This window comes from Toxotes jaculatrix, chromosome 2 (assembly GCF_017976425.1).
Source record: "Toxotes jaculatrix isolate fToxJac2 chromosome 2, fToxJac2.pri, whole genome shotgun sequence".
NCBI classification, from domain to species: Eukaryota; Metazoa; Chordata; class Actinopteri; family Toxotidae; genus Toxotes; species Toxotes jaculatrix.
In genome coordinates, this window is record NC_054395.1 from 11,085,958 (window position 1) to 11,104,360 (window position 18,403).

Genomic DNA, 18,403 nt, shown 5'->3' on the forward strand with positions numbered 1-18,403 from the left:
AAACACGGCACCTTTCTGACCATTGTTTTGAATGTACGCACGAATTGTGGGTTTTGCCCATCACACTGATCTCACCTGGAAGGAACAAAAGCTGCTCTATTTAATCACATCCACTATCTGTGTTTACATTCACATTACAACTCAATTAAGCATACACACTAATAAGATCGCTTCATTCTGCAGGTGCATGTATACGCAGTCATTGCCTGTAAAATGTTTTATGTCTATTTATCTATCGTGAATACTATTCATAGCAATGACACTATTACTCAAATGACAGCAAGGGTGTTTATGAAAGTGCCTACAGGAGGAATCCAGCCTCGGGACACAATAAGTCAGTTAGCCGATTAGTTGGTCAACATAAGTTAAACAAATTTGCTGGAGATGTTAAATTGTGGATGATGACCCTGTTAAAGCAAGAGACGCTCCTCCAGAGCCACAGGAGGCTTTACACAACTGTTTTCTTCAGGGAAAGTGAAACAGTTTGTCAAAGATAATGGATTGTACACATTATTCTCATATAGAAATGTGTGTATTCAGAGCTTGGTTCTGCGACACAGCCTATGCTGTGGATAGTATCGGCATAAGAAGAGAATTTTCTACTGTTGAAAAAAGAATAACTGCTTTAACTTGACCTAAAGGCTTAGGATTACAAGGGATGTGATGTCCATTCGTTCTTCATTTCACTGCGATCTAATGCCCTTTCCAAACCACAACAGCAACATTTTCTCCTCTTTGATGAATTCAGAGCTTAAGAAAGATTTTATCTTCTTTGACTACATTCTTTGACAACTTCTGAAGTATTTTGCTCATCCACGTCTCTGTACGTGAGAGGTCTTCATGATAAACAAATGAGGATTTCTTTGTAAAATGAGTGACATTTTTTATATGGACAGACATAATTCCTGAATAATAACAGTATAGTATAGTTTTTAGATTTTTATAATATAGTTTTTAGATTCATTTTATGGAGGAGTAGAACTGATTCAGCTGCAGAGAAGAGACCTCTACTTTATATGGATCAGCTTTGTGTTTTCCACGGGTTAGGGTTAAAGTTGTTTCCTCATTTTGTATTCTGAAGTTCTTTGCTGAATGCTGACAGAAGGGGGATCTCTTTTTTTCTACACCCCACACCTTGATTTTGACTTTGGATTAAAGTGTTGTTTTTTCTTTTTATCTCCCAGTATTAGCTTTAGTATTAGTTTTTGAATAATAAATTTTGCATGGCATTTTTATCCTCTGGCCCAAGTTATCACACTTTATCATCTCTTCAGCTTTGAAGCTATAATCCCTGATGTGGACAAAATGGCCACCCCATCATTTTCCTCCCTTTCCTTTCTCATAGTGTGATATTTTACTGGCTTCAGTGTATCAAGCTGGTGACATTTTACCTCTGTCAGTTTCAGCTTTTGGGAAATGACTTTCTTTAAGTGCAGATAAATGCTGAAAAATTAACATTATTCTTTAAATTCTGGACCAGAAGTAAGCTGGTTTTGCTTAAAATTTCTATGGCATATGCATCAGTTGTTTTACTGTTCATCTGTGTAGGATGGAGCCTTTGAACACACTGTGGTGGTAGTATTATTATTTTTAGATAGTCTTTCTTCTCTATGTAAATGAAATGTGAATGGCATTGTCGAAGAAAGATGTGTCAGTTTATTATTTTCATACTATTTTATGTATTCATGTCTTTTTTATGGTCGTGCTTTTGTTTTAATGGTGCATGGCTGTATTCATTTAATTTCTAGCTTTTCTGTCACACTGTCTTGTTAACAGACCCGCCCTTGTACAGGCCTGCCTCATGGGATAGGGAGGTTACTTAAACCCTTTTGCATTTGTTACAAGATGATAGGAGTCCCACCTTAGTATGTGAGGAAATTAAATACCACAAATTCACCAACACTTCAAATTTGAGATAAAATAACCATTAACAAATGAGACTGTGACCGAGGACATCAGCGATCTCTTCAGAATATTTTATTTTACACGTTGCTGTTTTGGATGAGAAATCTGTTGGCCTGCTTTGCAGCACAATGTGATACTTTTTTATGGCGTCAAAAAGAAATGCTTTCAAGAGGTGGTGCAGGAAGTAAGCCCAGATGGAAAAAATTATTGCAAAGTCATCTTCAATCGTCAGTTTTGCTTTCCCTTTAGTCAGAGCAAAACTGCTAAAAGGCAGGGCTGACAAGGATTCAACTGGTATGTCAAACAGTTACAATACCCGTATGAAGGCAGTGACCGTGGCCCGGAGGCGACTGACTGAGTCTCCAGTCCTGGCCAGCAGGTTAGGCCAGGTCTGCTCCAAGCAGTGGGTCAGCTCGGTCCGGCCCAAGCCCGAACCTGGGATCAGCTGGCTTAGTATTAGCCGCAGCAGCTTCAAGGAGGCATGGAAAACCTGAGGAGAGAGAGACAATGGACATTTAACTCAAAACTTTCAAAGGCTTTCTAAAAAAAAAGCTAGCACCAGGGTGATGTCAATTAGCAGAGGGGTAAGACTAGGCAATGTTTAGATTTAGGAGCTGGTTAGAGTATGTAGATGGAGAACAGCAATCAGGAGTCGAGAATGAAGCTTGTTGAAGCGAGTTCGACAAAAACCCTTTGTCGAACTCGCTAACCAGACATATAAACCAGACAGTGGAAAAGATGTAGACTCACTTGTTTATTACAGATACATTCAATTACCAGTACAATATCAGTGTATTTTGCAGAATTCTGTGTTTACTAGGTAAATTTAGACAGGAAAGACATAACAAACACCCTGGCCTACTTTAAGACCCAGGGTGTAACTACATGACATGCAGCTTAGACCACTGAGTTGCCAGAGAAGACTGCGTTTAAAATCAACTAAACTGAAGCACTTGTGTGGAGCAGCAAATTAACCAGTTAACATCTTAATGGAGCATTCTGTGTATCAGTGTGGCTGGGAAAATAAATCACTAGAATTATTGCGGCGCTAGCCGTTTCATACAAGCTGTGGACGACTTTTAGAGAGGTTACAACGCCATCCTTGTCAAAACTGTTTGTTTAAGGAAGCCAGCTCTGGGAGAGGGAACCGGGGTTGGACGTGGTACAGGGGGAACATTGTTAAGTGCTTGCATGTGTGATTGTGTGCTTATGTTTTAACAACATGAACGTTAGTTCTGTTTGTAACAGAAATCCAGAGAATGTGATTTATTGAAGACTTTGACAGTATAACAAGCTAACATTTCCAGTATTTCTGTTCAGTTAACTCGAACATTCACAGCATTCACCTCAAGACAATTTTCTTTTGAGAAAATGACTCACTGATGATACTTTATCCAGGAGGGCCTTCTTAACCAGGAAGACTGCAGCTCTTATCATGTTTCTCAGCTCCTCCTTGGGGGTGGCGGGTGATACCTCCAAAAGCCTCTTGTACACAGCCAGCAGAGCATCCTCTCTGTAGGACCAGGTTTTGGAATACGCCCCGGCCACCTGGAACAAAATAGAGGGTAAAAGAGTAGCCAAGGGGTGGGAAAGATATATGTGACATCTTTCCCACCCCACTATTCACATAACCTCTGTTCACATGAGTAGAGATTTGTATATGCATATTATATAGCAGAACATTTTGATAAGGATCCCTTAAAGCTGCACTAATATTATTCCTATATTATCAATAAATCAAATGACTATGTGTAGTGTAGAAAAATGTTGCTCATGCACAGAGAATTATAATTCAACTTTGTAGTTTCATTCAGTTCTACAGGACGTTTTATCCTTTTTTTATTTGATTACTTGGGTTTTGCAGCCCACAGATTCCACTTTCACCAACCGAGTTTCCAGCAGCGGCAGGAAACTGTTTACAGCAAAAAACCTCTAATAACCAACTGTAAGCAACACTGTGTGTCGAGTGCCTCGACACACAGCTCCATGTTGTTGCACCTACCACAAGTGCCACAGGGTTGCAGGTGCATGAAGCAACATTTAAGTTAACAACAAATTACTTTTTTTTAAAGAGACAGAGAAAAATCAAGAGATGGAGAGAGAGAAAGAGAGAGAGCTTATTAGGTGAGTAAGCAAATGTAGTGCATACTACTGAATATCTTGAAGGAATACCAGAAACCTTAGTTAGCTTAGCTAGCCATGTTTTCCCCCCTTTCTTTGTCTTACCAGGCTTTCTCCATAAACCTCTATTGGAAGGCCAGCCTCTCTCTGGGTTTTCTCAGTCAGGGGCTCTGGCTCTCCGCTCATCTCAGGGTTGGTTGGACTCCTGTGGGCATCAGGTTGAGGGGAGTGCTGCTCTGCAGGGCTCTGGATGGGCTCCACTGGGCGGTCTTTCCTCTGAAGGGCTGGCAGCGGCCTCTCATCATAAGGCACACTGGTAACCTGTCATAACAAGTCAATGCCACTGTTACTTAAAGCTTGAGATTTAATATTTATGTACATTATAATACATTATAAACTTTCAATTTCTAGAAATCCCCCCATTCAAGGGCTCAGAGAAAATGGGTCTACACTTTCAAAGGACATCCATCCTCTTGAAAAATGCATCACCTCTATCCCTGTTCTTTTCACTAACTCTCACTAGCATGTCAGCACTGAATAGGCCGATCATGCAACATCATGTTGACAATGAATGTTGAACCCCGCTCCATACAAACCCAAGCTCCATCCAGTCAGCACTGTCTCCTGTGCCCCCGGGCCAACTGGCACCCCGTTGCCTCGTACAAGGCTCAAAGCCCTACCTTGAAGCCAGGTTGGCAGCCACTGAAGTCAGCCAACTGTTGCACGCTTTTAATTAAATAGTGAAACCTAAACCTGTGGTAGGGCCAGTCTCAGTAGGTGGTGAGTAAAGCATAAAAGCCCCCGCTCGTCACAATCTCCCTGTGTGCGCCATGTTCCAACAATACAGAGGCTTTTGGCAGGAGGTGTGTTCCCGCCTACGTTCTGCGTAGAGAAGATGGTGATGTGTTGCATTGTCAGCACACTGGAAGTTGCACTTACATCTATCTTGGGTACTGCAGCAGGGGTGCAGGGGGTTTCAGGTTGGGTGCTTAGCTTGGGCACAACAGTTTCTGTGGCTGCCTGTTGATTATGAGGCGTGTTGGTTTTCTTCCCCTTTCTGAATGTGTCTGTGGACACAAGGGGCTTGGCAGGGACTGAACGATGACCTGGAGAAGGCAGAAAGGAGGGAGGATCCTGGAGTGGGGATGGATCTGTCGCCCTCGTGATCTGGTGACATAATGGAAAGACAGAAAAGAAGCCAATTCAGGCAGAAAATGTCATTATTAGATCTGTTCCATCACACAAACCGGTGAAATGTTACCATCAGAGGCTGCTGACTCACCATTGTCATGTCCAACAGGTTGTGGACCTCCAGCTGCTTGTAGACGCTCCTCCTGTACTCCTCCATCAGATCCTTCTTCTTCTTGGCCAGGTCATAGTCCTCCTTTTCTATGGCACATCGCTTTTCCACATCATATCGAGCCAAGCGCTCCCCCACCTGGAAGAGCCCAGGACAAGTAAAGGAAAAGGCAGCCTACACTACATGGTTAAGACAGATAAGCAAGACACTTTTCTAGAGTCTGAGTGAGCTCATGGTTTCATGATGTCTTGGATATATGTCGGTTTGGGCCTATACTGACTAGAACTCTATTGGACATTTACTGTTTTTACCTAGCTCTGCTGAAAGCTCATTTTTCACTGTCTGTAATTATCTTGGAGGTGAGAGTACAGCCCCTGCTGATAGATATACTGCACTCATGAGCATAAATCATTGTTTGCATGTCTGAAAAAAAAAAAAAATGTTCACTGTTCATGAGCCTGTTTGGTCCTGGTCTTAAACACAGCTTTATCGGCTCTGGTCTTGGCCTTGGTGTGGTGTTTTGTTAAAAGATTATTTCAGTTAATGATTACTGTACTCTCAAGGTTGATGTGGACGTATCGCTAACAAGGTACGATGGTTCAAAAGACATGAGCAGTCAAACAATCAGACAGGTTGTGAATAAACCCTCAGGCTAGTCAAACTTATTTGGAAGAGACAGCAGAAGTAAACAATAAAAGCATTACCAACAGTGTGAGTTGTAAACTTTCATCACAGGAAGGCGTGATCCAAATTTGATTTACCACATTTGCTGTGATTGTGCACAGATTAAATTAATTAGATAATCTGGCTAAACTCTCATCTTATTTCCAACCTATCTGATCGTGTGAATACTCAGGTTTTGCCACCTTTGTCTTTGATGATGTGACCGTGTTTCCCAACCTCAGCGGTTCCTTTGATGAGTACAATCCTCTATTTATTGATAGAATAATGGCAAAAACAACAAAAATGAGGCCACAGTTCAAATAAACCGGATTAAACTTCTTTGGTAGAACTGAGTTGCACTTGACAGGGGCATTTTTGCCCCATAAAGTAATACGTCCCTGGAGTAAAATAAAAGTGAGTGTGCCACATGGTGAATCATTGAGATTTACAGAGTGGAAATTTGACAACAACTTCCAGTAAGTAGGACATGTAATTTCTTTGTGAGGAAATTCCATTAGACTGAATTAGGTTGTTAACCAGGTGCCAGGCGATGCAGTCTCAATTGAAAAGCCTTGTGTTCCCATTTGTACTGGTTCTTTCTGATTTCTGAATCCCTACTGGAATAGATCCTGTGCTAGGAGAAAATGGACTGTGTAAAGTGGAAGACATACAGCAACCGATACTCAGCCTTCTGCCATGTTCTCTCTCTGTCATGTTTTTATAGATATCATGTGACACCATAAACCATTCTCTGACATCCTGCGGGTGCGATGACAAGGGATTTTCAGCATGACTACCTTGGCAACTGCTTTGTTCACGATACTAATATGTCATGCTAACAAGGTGCTAGCGTGTGTGTTATCTGGTTACAGAAAGGCCCGTGGCTGGGTGGTTGAGAGACGCTACCCCAAGACCATCAGCTGTCGAGTGCATTAAGATTTCATGGTCAGCATGGTAACGCTGCATACAAAGAAGGTCAGTTACAGGAATCTGAACAATGTTTAAGACCCACTGTTACAAACAGTGAAATTACACTGGAAAAAGAAAAAAGAACACAACTCTGACAAAGTGACAAATTATTACCAGCAGCAGTGGCAGCAGGTGGATGATGTTATCTGGACCTGAATGATTTCCTGAGCATAATAAAATATTTGTCACAGCTTTTATGGCCACAGTTTACTGTACATGGGCTGCAAGTTTAAGAACATTACGTATTTTAAGTTGCTAAATCATGGAGTGAGGCTGACTATCAGGAATAGAGATTACAGTATTATCCTGTGTGTGTGTGTGTGTGTGTGTGTGTGTGTGTGTGTGTGTGTGTGTGTGTGTGTGTGTGTGTGTGTGTGTGTGTGTGTGTGTGTGTGTTTGCGCGCTTGCATGTTCACATACGACTTGTTTGCACTAAAACAAAGACACATTCTCTAAACCCCATTAACGCTACAATGCAACTGCCATATGTGAATATTCACGGCCAACTGTTAGATGCTGTTGTTGTAACATAACTTGATCAACTCTTCCCTTTCACTTTTATGATAAAAGAGCAGATTACACTCCAGCTCTGTGGGGAAATATTCTATACCTGTAAAAAAAAACAACTATGCAGACAGTTCACGAGGCAATGTAATTTAAAGTCCTTTTTATCTGTTGAAAGCCTTAACGATGGATTATTAAGACTATCTGAAAACGTTCTCAGACCATGAATATCTCACAGTATTTGTGGGTCACTTTGTGCGACCAGCAAATATCTGGTGTCAGTGTCACCTGGTCAGCCTCCAAGCAGCTACAGTACCTTTTGCAGGTCAGCGATGGCCTGCTTCAGATTCTTGGCCTGCTCATATTTCTCCTGCCGGACCGTGTCCTGCTTCTTTTGGTCCAGGAGACGGATGATGTGAGCAACTTCGGGGTCCTGGTACATGTCAAAGGCCAGGTCGTCCAAGGGGGAGAAGGACTCACATTTGCTGGGCGCAAGGCAGTACACAAAGACAACAAACGTTTGAAAAATTAAATAAAGTGAAACATTAAAATATTTTTCTACATACGTTCTGTCAGGTCTGAGTTTGCTACAACAACATGTTGGATATAGGAAACAGAGCAGCTGACTTAGTGTCTGAATTCATGTGAGTTAATGCCAGTGTCGAACAAATGTGTCATCATCAGTTAAATGGGCTTGTATTGTGCAATTCCTGATCAAAGGGGAAAACACTGACTGACCCCCCTCAGTGAGGCAGACCCCGAGGTGACCAGTCCCTTGGGGGTTGATATATTAAAGAAAAAAATTTATTTCGAAATGTGTTTTCCTCTTTGTGCGGGCCGCCACCTGCCTCGTCTTCAAATGTGAGCGACCTTGAATGCCTTGGTTGGCTTCCAGACGAAATGTATTTGTTGAACAATGTTATTGTCACAAGACAAAGAAACCAGGGTTCAATGGCCTAGTCTCACCCCATGAAGGTCGTGTCCAAGGCGGCTTCCAGCTGAGTACTGTTGAGGTAGTGTTCGATCAGCTGCTCTCTGCTTGGCTGGGGGTAAACAGATGGACAAATTACACACACAGACACACGTGCATATATGCTCTTGTATTACTGTGCTCAAGAGGACCTGACAATTTTTGTCTAATCCCATTAACTTTGAGATGACCCCAAACTTCACCTTTGTTTTAATCTAAAATTAACTACGAATCAGGTAGAATGACTTCTTGGACCTTATAATGGCAGTAAGACAATTACACACACACACACACACAAACCTTATCATCAATCAGCAACTTCAGGCTCTGACCACAGACAGAGATTTACAATGGACCACTATCACCTGAAATGTTAAGTGGTCAATTGGGAAACAGTATCTACTCGTGACATCATTCACATATTCCAGTAGGATAAGAAGGAGCCAAAGATGTGTTACATCACTAGTTCAGACACTGGAACATTTCAAAGATGAAATAAAAAAGCTTTACTGGTTAACTGGTGGATTAATATGTTACTAAGAAATTTGTAAGAAAGTGCTGTTGTCACATCTGCATTAGTCAGTGACACAGCTTAGATATGTTTTTTTTTGCTTTGGCTATTGGCACATGTGCATGACATGCGAATGAACTAAATTTCTTAAACCACTTCTTAAAGGGTCAGTTCACCCAAATTACAAGACAATTAAAAGCCAAATACACTAATCATGATTTCTGCCACTGCCCCAACACATAACAGAGGTGAGTGGAATTTAGTCTGAGGTGTGCACAGTATTTAAAAATGATACACAAAATATTCATCAACATGCTTTTCCAATAACAATGTACCTCCTTGTTGCTATGCACAAATCCACAGAACTTGCAGTGAACTGAAGAAATAGCCCTTATGAAAACTGGTGACAGTGTATTCTGAGAATATTTCAACAGAGGTATTTCAAAGTTCACTGCAAAACACTATAAACCTCTATAATACATGACTAAAGCTGAATCTGTGAGCAATATCTTCAAACATAGACTGAAGATAAAAAGAAGAAAACTGTAAATAATATTAATAATGCACGTAAACACATTTCAAGATTATCCTATCATTTAAATACTCAATCGCTTGTTGAATAAAGAGAAGGAGAGAGAAAGAGAGGCTTTACTGGTTTACACCATTGTGATAGTCAGGTATGAGCCTTTTCCCCAGAATAGGTTTTGATATGTCTTATTAGGAAAAGCACTGGTGTAAATAATAAAATTAGTGATAGCTGAATTCCATTTATCTACCTCGGGGTTATGGTATTATGGATGCTGATTTACCGTCACAAATTACAACACACTTAAACGGAACTAAGCCATTGTTTATGTTACACATTAACGCTTTATATTACTATGACGTAAGCTCAAAATTTAAAAGTAACTTCAAAATTCCATTCATCTCCATGGCACTGGAGCAGAGACGGATATCAAAACCTGGACAAATAAAGCCAAAAGTATCTTTATGGCCAGATACCACCTGGAGGAAAGTGAATATGGATATGGATATAATTATGCTTTTTCACTGTATCCACGCTACAGTGTCCCTGCACAGGACAAACACAACTTCCACCCATAAAGCAGATATAAGAGAACAAGATCTAGCCAACCCTCCAGGCAAGATCACCGCTGCGGTGGAGGTGCTCAGAGTCGGATTAGTGGAGCAACAATGCACAGCCTGTTCACTGGAATCTGTGCGAGTGTGTGTCCCTGTCTTTCCATGTCTCTGTTTCTGTGTGTGTTTTAAGGTGCTCTCTCTCCTCCAGGAGCTGTCCGTCTGCAGGACTATCTGATTACACTGGCTAACTAAAGGCCTCCTGTGTGATTACATACTGCCCTCCCTTTGTGTCTCATTACTACATTCCTGACACATATACACACACCTACTCACACACACACCATTCAGGTAAACATGTGTGCATATACTGCATCTTTGGAGCAGTGAATATGAATGAACACTACATAAAAGACCTATACAATATAGCATTATCCAAATGCATCCTCTCTACATAATTATTTGACTCAACAACTCTCTGACATAGTCTCAACAAATCTTATATTTCACATTATTCAGAGCATTATCGTCTGTAGGTATTCATATTATTTTGCCCATCCCCAGCAGTAAAAAAAAGAAATCATAAATAGCATAAATAGCATAAAAAAAAGAGAGATGCTTTGAACCCAGTTTACATTTTATGAGATTTTATGGAGAATAAATTAATTTATAATGTGTGTGATGAATGTTTATTTGACCTGTTTTGTTTACCTGCTTTTCATTCTAACATGCCAAAGGTTCAAACCAGTGTCAGTGAAAGGATGACAAACATCGACCCCACTCTGAGTCACTGATGAGAGGGCAATGTTTCACAAAATGACAATACAACAGCACCACCTACTGCTGTGTACATGTACGTTCACTGATGGGTGACGGGTGAAGAGAGTGCTCACTTACAATTGTGTTAAAAGCATTGCCATCCAAAGAATCTCCCAGAACATTAATGGCAACCAAAGCAACCTGAAATCATAAACAGATGTTGGTGAGGTGGTTTGAACGAAACAGAACTGCGAGAGAAAACCAAAAGTCAAAGCATGTGATAAACGGGTGAGTACTGGGAGGTTCATAGTCAAACAATTTCACTGCAGTTTGAAGGATAAGAAGGGTGATATTTTTCAAATCCCATGAAAGGATCAAAACCAACAGTGAACTGCAATCTTCCTTCATTACCACGAACCGGAGCACTCAATTTTAATTTGAGTAAAAGCAACATAAACTGTCCTGTTGCTGTAAATACTAATGCACCAAATGTGAATTAAACTGCTGATGAAAATAGTCCCTAACAAAGGCACTATATACTTTTAAAACAAGTCAACAGTGCATAACTCAGGAAATTATTTGGTCTGATTTAAAAATTAATCTATTTATTTATGATCTGTTTTTACACATTTAAATCTTTAGCATGAACAAATGGGCCTTGAGAAAGAGACAAACTGGGGAAGTGCTGAGAGAAGGACTAATGAATTGCTAGGTTTTATTTTTTTCATGGGATTTGTCGCCCGCAAACATCTAACAATTTTACTTGATAAAACACATGAAAATGCAAATTAAAGGTATGATTGGCAAGATGATATCAGGAAATCAATTCTCCAGAGCATCTAATAAAGCAGACATTAAATACACAACACTTCAAAGACAGCCACACAATTTGAGATTTGAAGACATCTTAAACTACCAACAGAACACGGTGTTATCCTTGTCAAATTACCCTATAATGTCAGCCACATTCACAGCAGTCTTTAAAACAGTCTCATATCACCACAACACATCACAATAATGAGGCTCTCCAAGAGGGGGCTCTGACCACTGTTGCTATTGGATACCAGGCTGATGGCAATCTGAGTGCTTCCACTGAGAGCCTCATGCAACAGAAATCAAGACAAAATAGCTACTACTACATAATGTGTTTTGAATACTGGAGGAGGTTTTTGAAAACCAGCCAATGACTTTTATTGATCTAAAGTACCATTTTTTTTAAGACACGTTTTACAGAATAAGGTGTATCTATAGCTGCTCTTGCCTTTTAAGCAAGGTTTTATTATTTATTTATATGTTCTGAAAGGCAACACCAAAACAAGCCAAATATTTTTTTACAACCCATGATCAGAACAGAACCACATATAATCCAAGCTGATCAGTCTTCTGTTACAGGCAGTAAAATAGTGTTGTAGGTGCACTACTACCATTTAACAGAGTACCTGATTGTAGTGATTGTAACTGTTGACGTGGTTCCTATGAAAGGTTATTCTCAGGTATGTTCCAACGGCGTCGACATGGACCGACTTCAGCTCCCGAGCTTTGAAGCCTGTCTTCTCATTGTCTGACAAAGACACATACCTGCAGTGGGAGTACAGTGTTGCATTTCAGTTCAACTCAAGACTAAAATGCACTGCTTTATTTCTATACAATTTAAGTCCTAAATAGAAAAAGACAGCAGACGACACTGGTCATTTGATCACTGAAACCATGACCTTTGTTTATGTTTGTGTATGCTACAGCACCCCAAGCTCCTAAACCATCTAATGTTAACCTAACACTTCTAGTTAAAATATGTCAAAACTAAGTCAAAACTGAGTCTGGCCCAGTCTGCAGTCCCACCCGAGTCTGCGAAGCTGCCCTGGGAACCCTGGAGGGCTGGTTTCAGGGAGGGTGTCTCCAATGTGGAACTCAACCTTAGCTGGGATCAGGTATTGGTGGGCCAGCAGCTGCAGCTTCCTCACCCTACTTCTCTCCACCAGCTGGAGGGTGATGTGTTGAGGGTAAGCGCACGACCTGAAGAATATTTGATTCAAATAATGATGAATTTCTTGAAGAGGAAAGGACACTTTTTTATTATTTTAAAGTAATCTAAGAAAGGTGCTATTCATTCAATTATATTGCTTTTGCAGCTAAGGAAGACACAAAGTTTCCATCAATTAATGCAACATGCCTTTGAAAGTAAAGCATTGTGTTTATGTACCTGCTGGATCTCCAGCCATTGACTGTGGGTGCATGGACCATGAGCTCCTTGGCAGAGAAGTTATCCTCATGACTCGAAGAGTTGACCACAATGAATCCTATCTTCCTGGGCATCCCTTTATGGACACTGACAGAACACAAACAAGAAATTTTATTTTTTTAAATATCTGATATTTACTAAATGAAAGTGCTTAAAGCAGAGATGATGTTGCGGTGCAATAATATGTATTTTTATGGTGCCGAGACAGTCCGTTTTTTTGTTGTTTTTTTTTCATGAACATGCGCAACATGCGGGGGGGGGCATAGTTTAAGTTTCAGTGACTAAAACACAGGCACTGTGTCATCACTAGTCCATAAAACAGAAAGTCTTAACCGGTCAGTTGACTGCATGAAGTCTGGTCCGTAAGTCTGGATATGGCGTACACCCCCCTTGAACAGAACAGAGACGTCCTTCTTGCTGACTTGACCATGCTGGGCGGAGGGTATTAGCTAACTGTTAACTACTCAAACAGTAAACATAGCAAGTCTTACAGTAGCTGTATTCTAAAGGTATTTTTACCGGCTACAATCCATTAAATGTCCTGACAACTGTCACACGTTATGTCCTACCTTTTATTGGCATACAGCTTACAGTAAAAATACGTTTTCTTGCGTGTATTTCAAAGATATCTTACCTCGAACATCACCGTGGTCTTGACAACTCGCAGTCCCATTTCATCTCCATAACCACCGCTGACAACAACCACCGCGGTCATGCGCAATGGTAGGATCGTCGTCAGTCGCAATGGATTGTGGTCGATGTAGTTTTTAACATCAGCAGCTTTTTTTTTTAAAGCCCCATTGCGCCGAGACAATGACCGCCACACGTCTGGTTACATATGTATGTACGTACACCGTTTGACGGTGGCAATATTGATAAACCTTCAAACTACATTTATTAATATGTTTTCACAACTTCTTCCTGGTCCACGTTGGTCTGTGGTTTGGAGCAAACGGCCCACGAGTCAAGCAATAATCAGGAAGGAAGAAAGAAAAGAGATCGCCAAAATAAAGTCACAACTTGGAGCTGTACTTCGAAAATCTGTTTCATATTCATTTCAGTTTACAGATTTATATTCCAGTAGTGATGCCATTATTTTAAACACAAAAATATAGAATAATACATCGATAACAGGATTAAAGCGTAGTTACACTGGGCATTAAAATAAGAGCCCACAATGCTGTGAAGTTTTTTGTTGTTGTTGTTGTAGTTGTGTCTTTCTAAGTCTTTGAAGTCACGTTTTGACTATAATTGTACGGTGTATTGAGGTAGACGTGCTCCACTATCTTCCACAAACTCATATGGACAAAGGATTAATAATTTATTTTGAAAACGGAAAACGGAAGTCATATATTTCACTGCCTTTACTAACTTCACGGCGACTGGTGTCAGGCAGCATGGGTGACATGGAGAAATGGCCAGAAATAGAGAAAGCCGCTACCGAGAAGAGGCGTGAGCTGGTTTTGCAGGGTCCTGGGGTCGATAAGAGGATTTCCTCTCACGGGGGACTCGCCGCGTCCATCTATTCCCTCACACTGCTCAATTATCTGGAAGTTAGCCAGTGCCCGAGTTTGACAGAGATCCACGAGGACATCCAGCATCTGACCACCCTCCAGAGCCTGATCCTGTGCAGGAACAAACTCGCTTCCATCCCGAATGTCATCGGCAGCCTCAAGTCCCTGAGGGTCCTGGACCTTTCAGTCAACAACCTCAGGGTTTTACCAGAGGGCATCATCCAGTTAAGAGAGCTAAACACTCTTAACGTGAGCTGTAACAGCCTGGAGGTCCTGCCTGAGGGGCTGAGCCAGTGCACCAAGCTCTGCAACATCAACATCTCCAAGAATCACATCACCAGTTTCCCCGCAGACTTCTTCTCCGAGCGGCTGGATCTCCTCAGCACCCTGGTGGCCTCTGACAACTCCATCGAAGAGCTGAGTGGAGATATACACAAGCTAGCTGCTCTGAAGGTGGGTCGAGCTTCATTCCCAGACCTGCTGTTTATCATTGCCAAACCTGCTATAAACCAGATACATGTTGTTTGAATCGACAGTCATTTTAATCCGGGCCTCGTCCACCACAATGGGACTACTTTAACGAATAAAATAGATATTTTCTTTTTGAAAAGCGCCCCTGGGTGGAACAAAGTTATGCCGAATGTAAGAGGAGCTGTCACTTGTTTTGGTGTATAGTTAATTGTAGCTGATGAGGATTTACATTTACACATTTACACACGAGAGGCTGGCAAGTAATATATCTAGGCTAGCTTAAATGCAGTCTTGTCTGGTCTGTTGTTGAGTGCCAATTCGCCTTGTGCTTATCTTCCCAGGCACTGGATCTGTCTCACAACAAACTGAGTGAGATCCCCTCTGATCTGAGCGACTGCCCCAAGCTAAAGGAGATCAACTTCAAAGGCAACAAGCTGAACGACAAGCGTCTGGAGAAGATGGTCAACGGCTGCCAAACCAAGTCCATCCTCGAGTACCTTAGAGGGAAAGGAAAAGGAAGACACGGAGAGGATGGAGGTGATGCGGACGGTGGAAGCAAAGCAGACAAGAAAAAAAAGCAGCAGAGGAAGAAGAAGGAGAAGGCGGCAGACGAGCAGGATGAGATGGAAGAACTGAACAAGATGGTGGTGAGGGTTCTCCACGTCTCGGACGCTCCCACAGCACTCACCGTCAAAGTGACTGCAGAGGTTAAGGACGTTCGACCGTACTTGGTGTGCTGCATGGTCAGAGGCATGAACCTAAAGCCTGGGAATTCTCTCAAACGGTTCCTCGTGGCTCAGGTAAAGTCAAAACCTTCACAAGGTGGCATTCATCGGACTGTGTCAATAATAACATGACAAAGTGTGCAGCGTGGTCACCAAAAACTTTTGTGTTTCTAGACAAAGCTTCACGATGATTTGTGTGGCAAAAGAACCACGGCGACCATTGCAACTCATGATGTGCAGCTTCTCAAAGGTCCTCTGACGTATGATGTCAGACCACCTACCCAGCTGAAGGTATGCTGATGCCGAATAATTGATACATTATTTTCAGCATTCAAAAAGTCTTCTGGTTTCTCAGTTTGTTTCGGTTTTTGTTCCTGCGTGGTACGTTGCAATTCTGTTAGATTGTTCCACTGGGTCGGAAGGAGATGACAGCAGTCGAGCTGATAAGACACCTTCACCTAGAGGCGGAAGAACTGAGGAAGCAGAAGAAGAGGCAGAATGTAACCGGCCTCCACAAGTTAGTGCAACACACAGTATGCCCCCTCCATACAGCATTAGTTAGTTAGACAACTTCTAGAAAAAGTAACACAAGTAACCCTTTACAGCGATGTGTAGGACATCTCTATAACTTACCTAATGTTTGTTCATTTGAACACATGAGGGCAGTGTAAGTACAGTATTACAGTATGCTGGACCGCAGGTAGATGTAGTCAGTGCATAATGAAAAGAAAATGCAGAAAAATGCTATGTTTTTTTTTTTTTATTACAGATACCTGCAGCTTTTGCAAGGAAAAGCCCTCTATCCCTGCCTAGTCGACGCAGAGGGGCATGTGATTTCCTTCCCACCCATTACCAACAGTGAGAAAACCAAGGTGTGTATGTCTGTTTTTCTCCTGGTTATCATAATTGTGCCTTTTAATCTCACCTTGTTAGAAATAATAACACAATCAGCTTTACAGATAAAGAAGACTACCAAAGAGTTGTTCTTGGAGGTGACGAGTGCAACCAGCCTGCAGACATGTAAAGACGTTATGGACGCTCTGATTGCAGTAAGTTTCTGGTCTTCTCTCTCTCTCTCTTTCCTTTCCTCTTTTTCTCTGTCAGGAAGCAATAACTTTGATTTATTACAACTTGGACCAAGGGAGGTTACACCTTTGATAGAATCTGTAGGTAGTGTGGAAGTGAAACTCAGCTCATCAGATATTTTGTGGCTACAGTTGACATTTTGTTCAGAGAGCGGTGCTAGAGGAAACTCGTGGGCAGTCCATGGGGACTAATTTGCTTTGGATGAAGGTTTTGACCAGATATGACCTGCTGCAGGCAGAGCAAGAAGTAAACATCAAGACAGAATCAAAGACCTTTGAATGTGCAGTTTCACTACTGATCTCAAGACTTCTAAATGCTGACAAGAACAAAACTATTAGGGAAACTTTTAGGCTGAACTGAGAGGTTTGGGGAAATGAAGAAAACCTGTGAGGAAGAAGTGAACTCACCACATACAACCATGCAAGCAACTTTGTAGACAGGCAAGCCTAGTAGAGATTTTCAGAATCCCAGAATTGCTCCACTGCTCACTCTACAAGATATTTTTGTCCCAGACTGTTATGTTGGCAATGAAGGTGCACAAAAAAAGAAACTAAGTATGTTATTCCAGTTACATTTCTTTTCGATTAGATATTCAAGAAAAAGGCTCTATGTGGAGTCAAACAGACTCTATCTATCTATCTATCTATCTATCTATCTATCTATCTATCTACCTATCTACCTACCTATCTATCTCAGGGAGCCTCGGGAGTTTTCACCTAGGAGTTTCTGAATGAAATGCATGCAGGAAAACAGAAACAATCTAAGAAATGAAATGTTTAAAACAAATAGACGCGCAGGTATTTAAACACCGTTTCCGTTTCATCACAGAAAATGGCAGAGTTGAACAAGTTCACGGCAGAGCATCAGGATGAGGCGGGCTCAGACGGGGAAGGGGACGGTACGCCGGAGCCGGCAACCGGCAGTGAGATGTCCAGCGAACTGATTGTCCAGCAGGTCAGAACCGTCGACCAAGACGGGAACCTGAAGGTCGTCTACCCGTCGAAGACCGACCTCTCCAAAGATATCAGCAATTTGACCGTCATTTGGTAGTTGTGCTGTGGATAACCTGCAATTTTTTTTTTTACACTCATTCATGTGCTACACAAAGTCATTTAGCAGATTAACATTGTGGGGCATTACAGCAAAGTTTTGACAACATGCAAAAAAAAAAGTACATCTTTTGACTTCAGGGGCACAGGAAACCTGATCTTATGCCATTTATTTTATGATCAAAACCACATCCTGCAAATGTTTCTTTTTGATGAATTTAATTTAATCTACAGCTTTTTTGTAACAATAAAAGTCATTTTGCAGCTTCCTGAAATCATAATCACATAATTTTTGTATTAGTTACAAACTGAAGACAATTTGTTTGTTGGTGAAATGAATTTTGCCGAACTGACATTGACTTTAACTTGTATCTGTCACTTACGTATATCACTGGAAGATTTGTACTTCTATTTATCAACTCAAAGTACTGGCATTTTGCCTTTATGCAACAACAAATAATGTCAAGATAAGACTTAATAAACTTCACTTCTGTTTTCATTCATTATATTTCACATCCCACGTTTCAGGTTTGCCAA

At 41.3% G+C, this 18,403-nt stretch overlaps 2 protein-coding genes across 3 annotated transcripts in view; one reads left to right on the top strand and one right to left on the bottom strand.

Annotated features, from left to right (window-relative positions):
- Window positions 1-13,713, bottom strand: part of cep104 (centrosomal protein 104) — a 29,882-nt gene extending 16,169 nt beyond the window's left edge. Inside the window, exons 1-12 of one of the 2 annotated variants that reach the window (XM_041066172.1) lie at window positions 13,656-13,713; window positions 12,983-13,108; window positions 12,622-12,795; window positions 12,222-12,360; window positions 10,921-10,983; window positions 8,429-8,505; window positions 7,779-7,944; window positions 5,309-5,464; window positions 4,966-5,193; window positions 4,132-4,347; window positions 3,286-3,453; window positions 2,222-2,395 (exon numbers count right to left, since the gene is read on the bottom strand). In XM_041066172.1, the coding sequence (XP_040922106.1) occupies window positions 2,222-2,395; window positions 3,286-3,453; window positions 4,132-4,347; window positions 4,966-5,193; window positions 5,309-5,464; window positions 7,779-7,944; window positions 8,429-8,505; window positions 10,921-10,983; window positions 12,222-12,360; window positions 12,622-12,795; window positions 12,983-13,095 (1,674 nt within the window). In that variant the 5' untranslated portion in view covers window positions 13,096-13,108; window positions 13,656-13,713. Of the gene's footprint in view, window positions 1-2,221; window positions 2,396-3,285; window positions 3,454-4,131; window positions 4,348-4,965; window positions 5,194-5,308; window positions 5,465-7,778; window positions 7,948-8,428; window positions 8,506-10,920; window positions 10,984-12,221; window positions 12,361-12,621; window positions 12,796-12,982; window positions 13,109-13,655 lie in introns of both variants that reach the window. The other variant, XM_041066165.1, reaches the window with a different exon arrangement.
- A 683-nt stretch (window positions 13,714-14,396) lies between these two features.
- lrrc47 (leucine rich repeat containing 47) lies at window positions 14,397-18,365 on the top strand. The gene is made up of 7 exons (XM_041066193.1): window positions 14,397-14,988; window positions 15,348-15,806; window positions 15,906-16,022; window positions 16,133-16,248; window positions 16,501-16,603; window positions 16,691-16,780; window positions 17,646-18,365. Exons 1-7 carry the CDS (start codon window positions 14,419-14,421, stop codon window positions 17,865-17,867), a joined length of 1,677 nt encoding a protein of 558 aa, XP_040922127.1. The 5' UTR covers window positions 14,397-14,418; the 3' UTR covers window positions 17,868-18,365.
- The last annotated feature ends 38 nt before the right edge of the window (window positions 18,366-18,403 follow it).

Coding starts and splice junctions, on each gene's coding strand:
- lrrc47 (XM_041066193.1), top strand. CDS start 14,419: ATGGGTGACATGGAGAAATGGCCAGAAATAGAGAAAGCCGCTACCGAG. Junction 15,807..15,905: donor AACGGTTCCTCGTGGCTCAG/GTAAAGTCAAAA, acceptor TTGTGTTTCTAG/ACAAAGCTTCACGATGATTT. Junction 16,781..17,645: donor TTATGGACGCTCTGATTGCA/GTAAGTTTCTGG, acceptor GTTTCATCACAG/AAAATGGCAGAGTTGAACAA.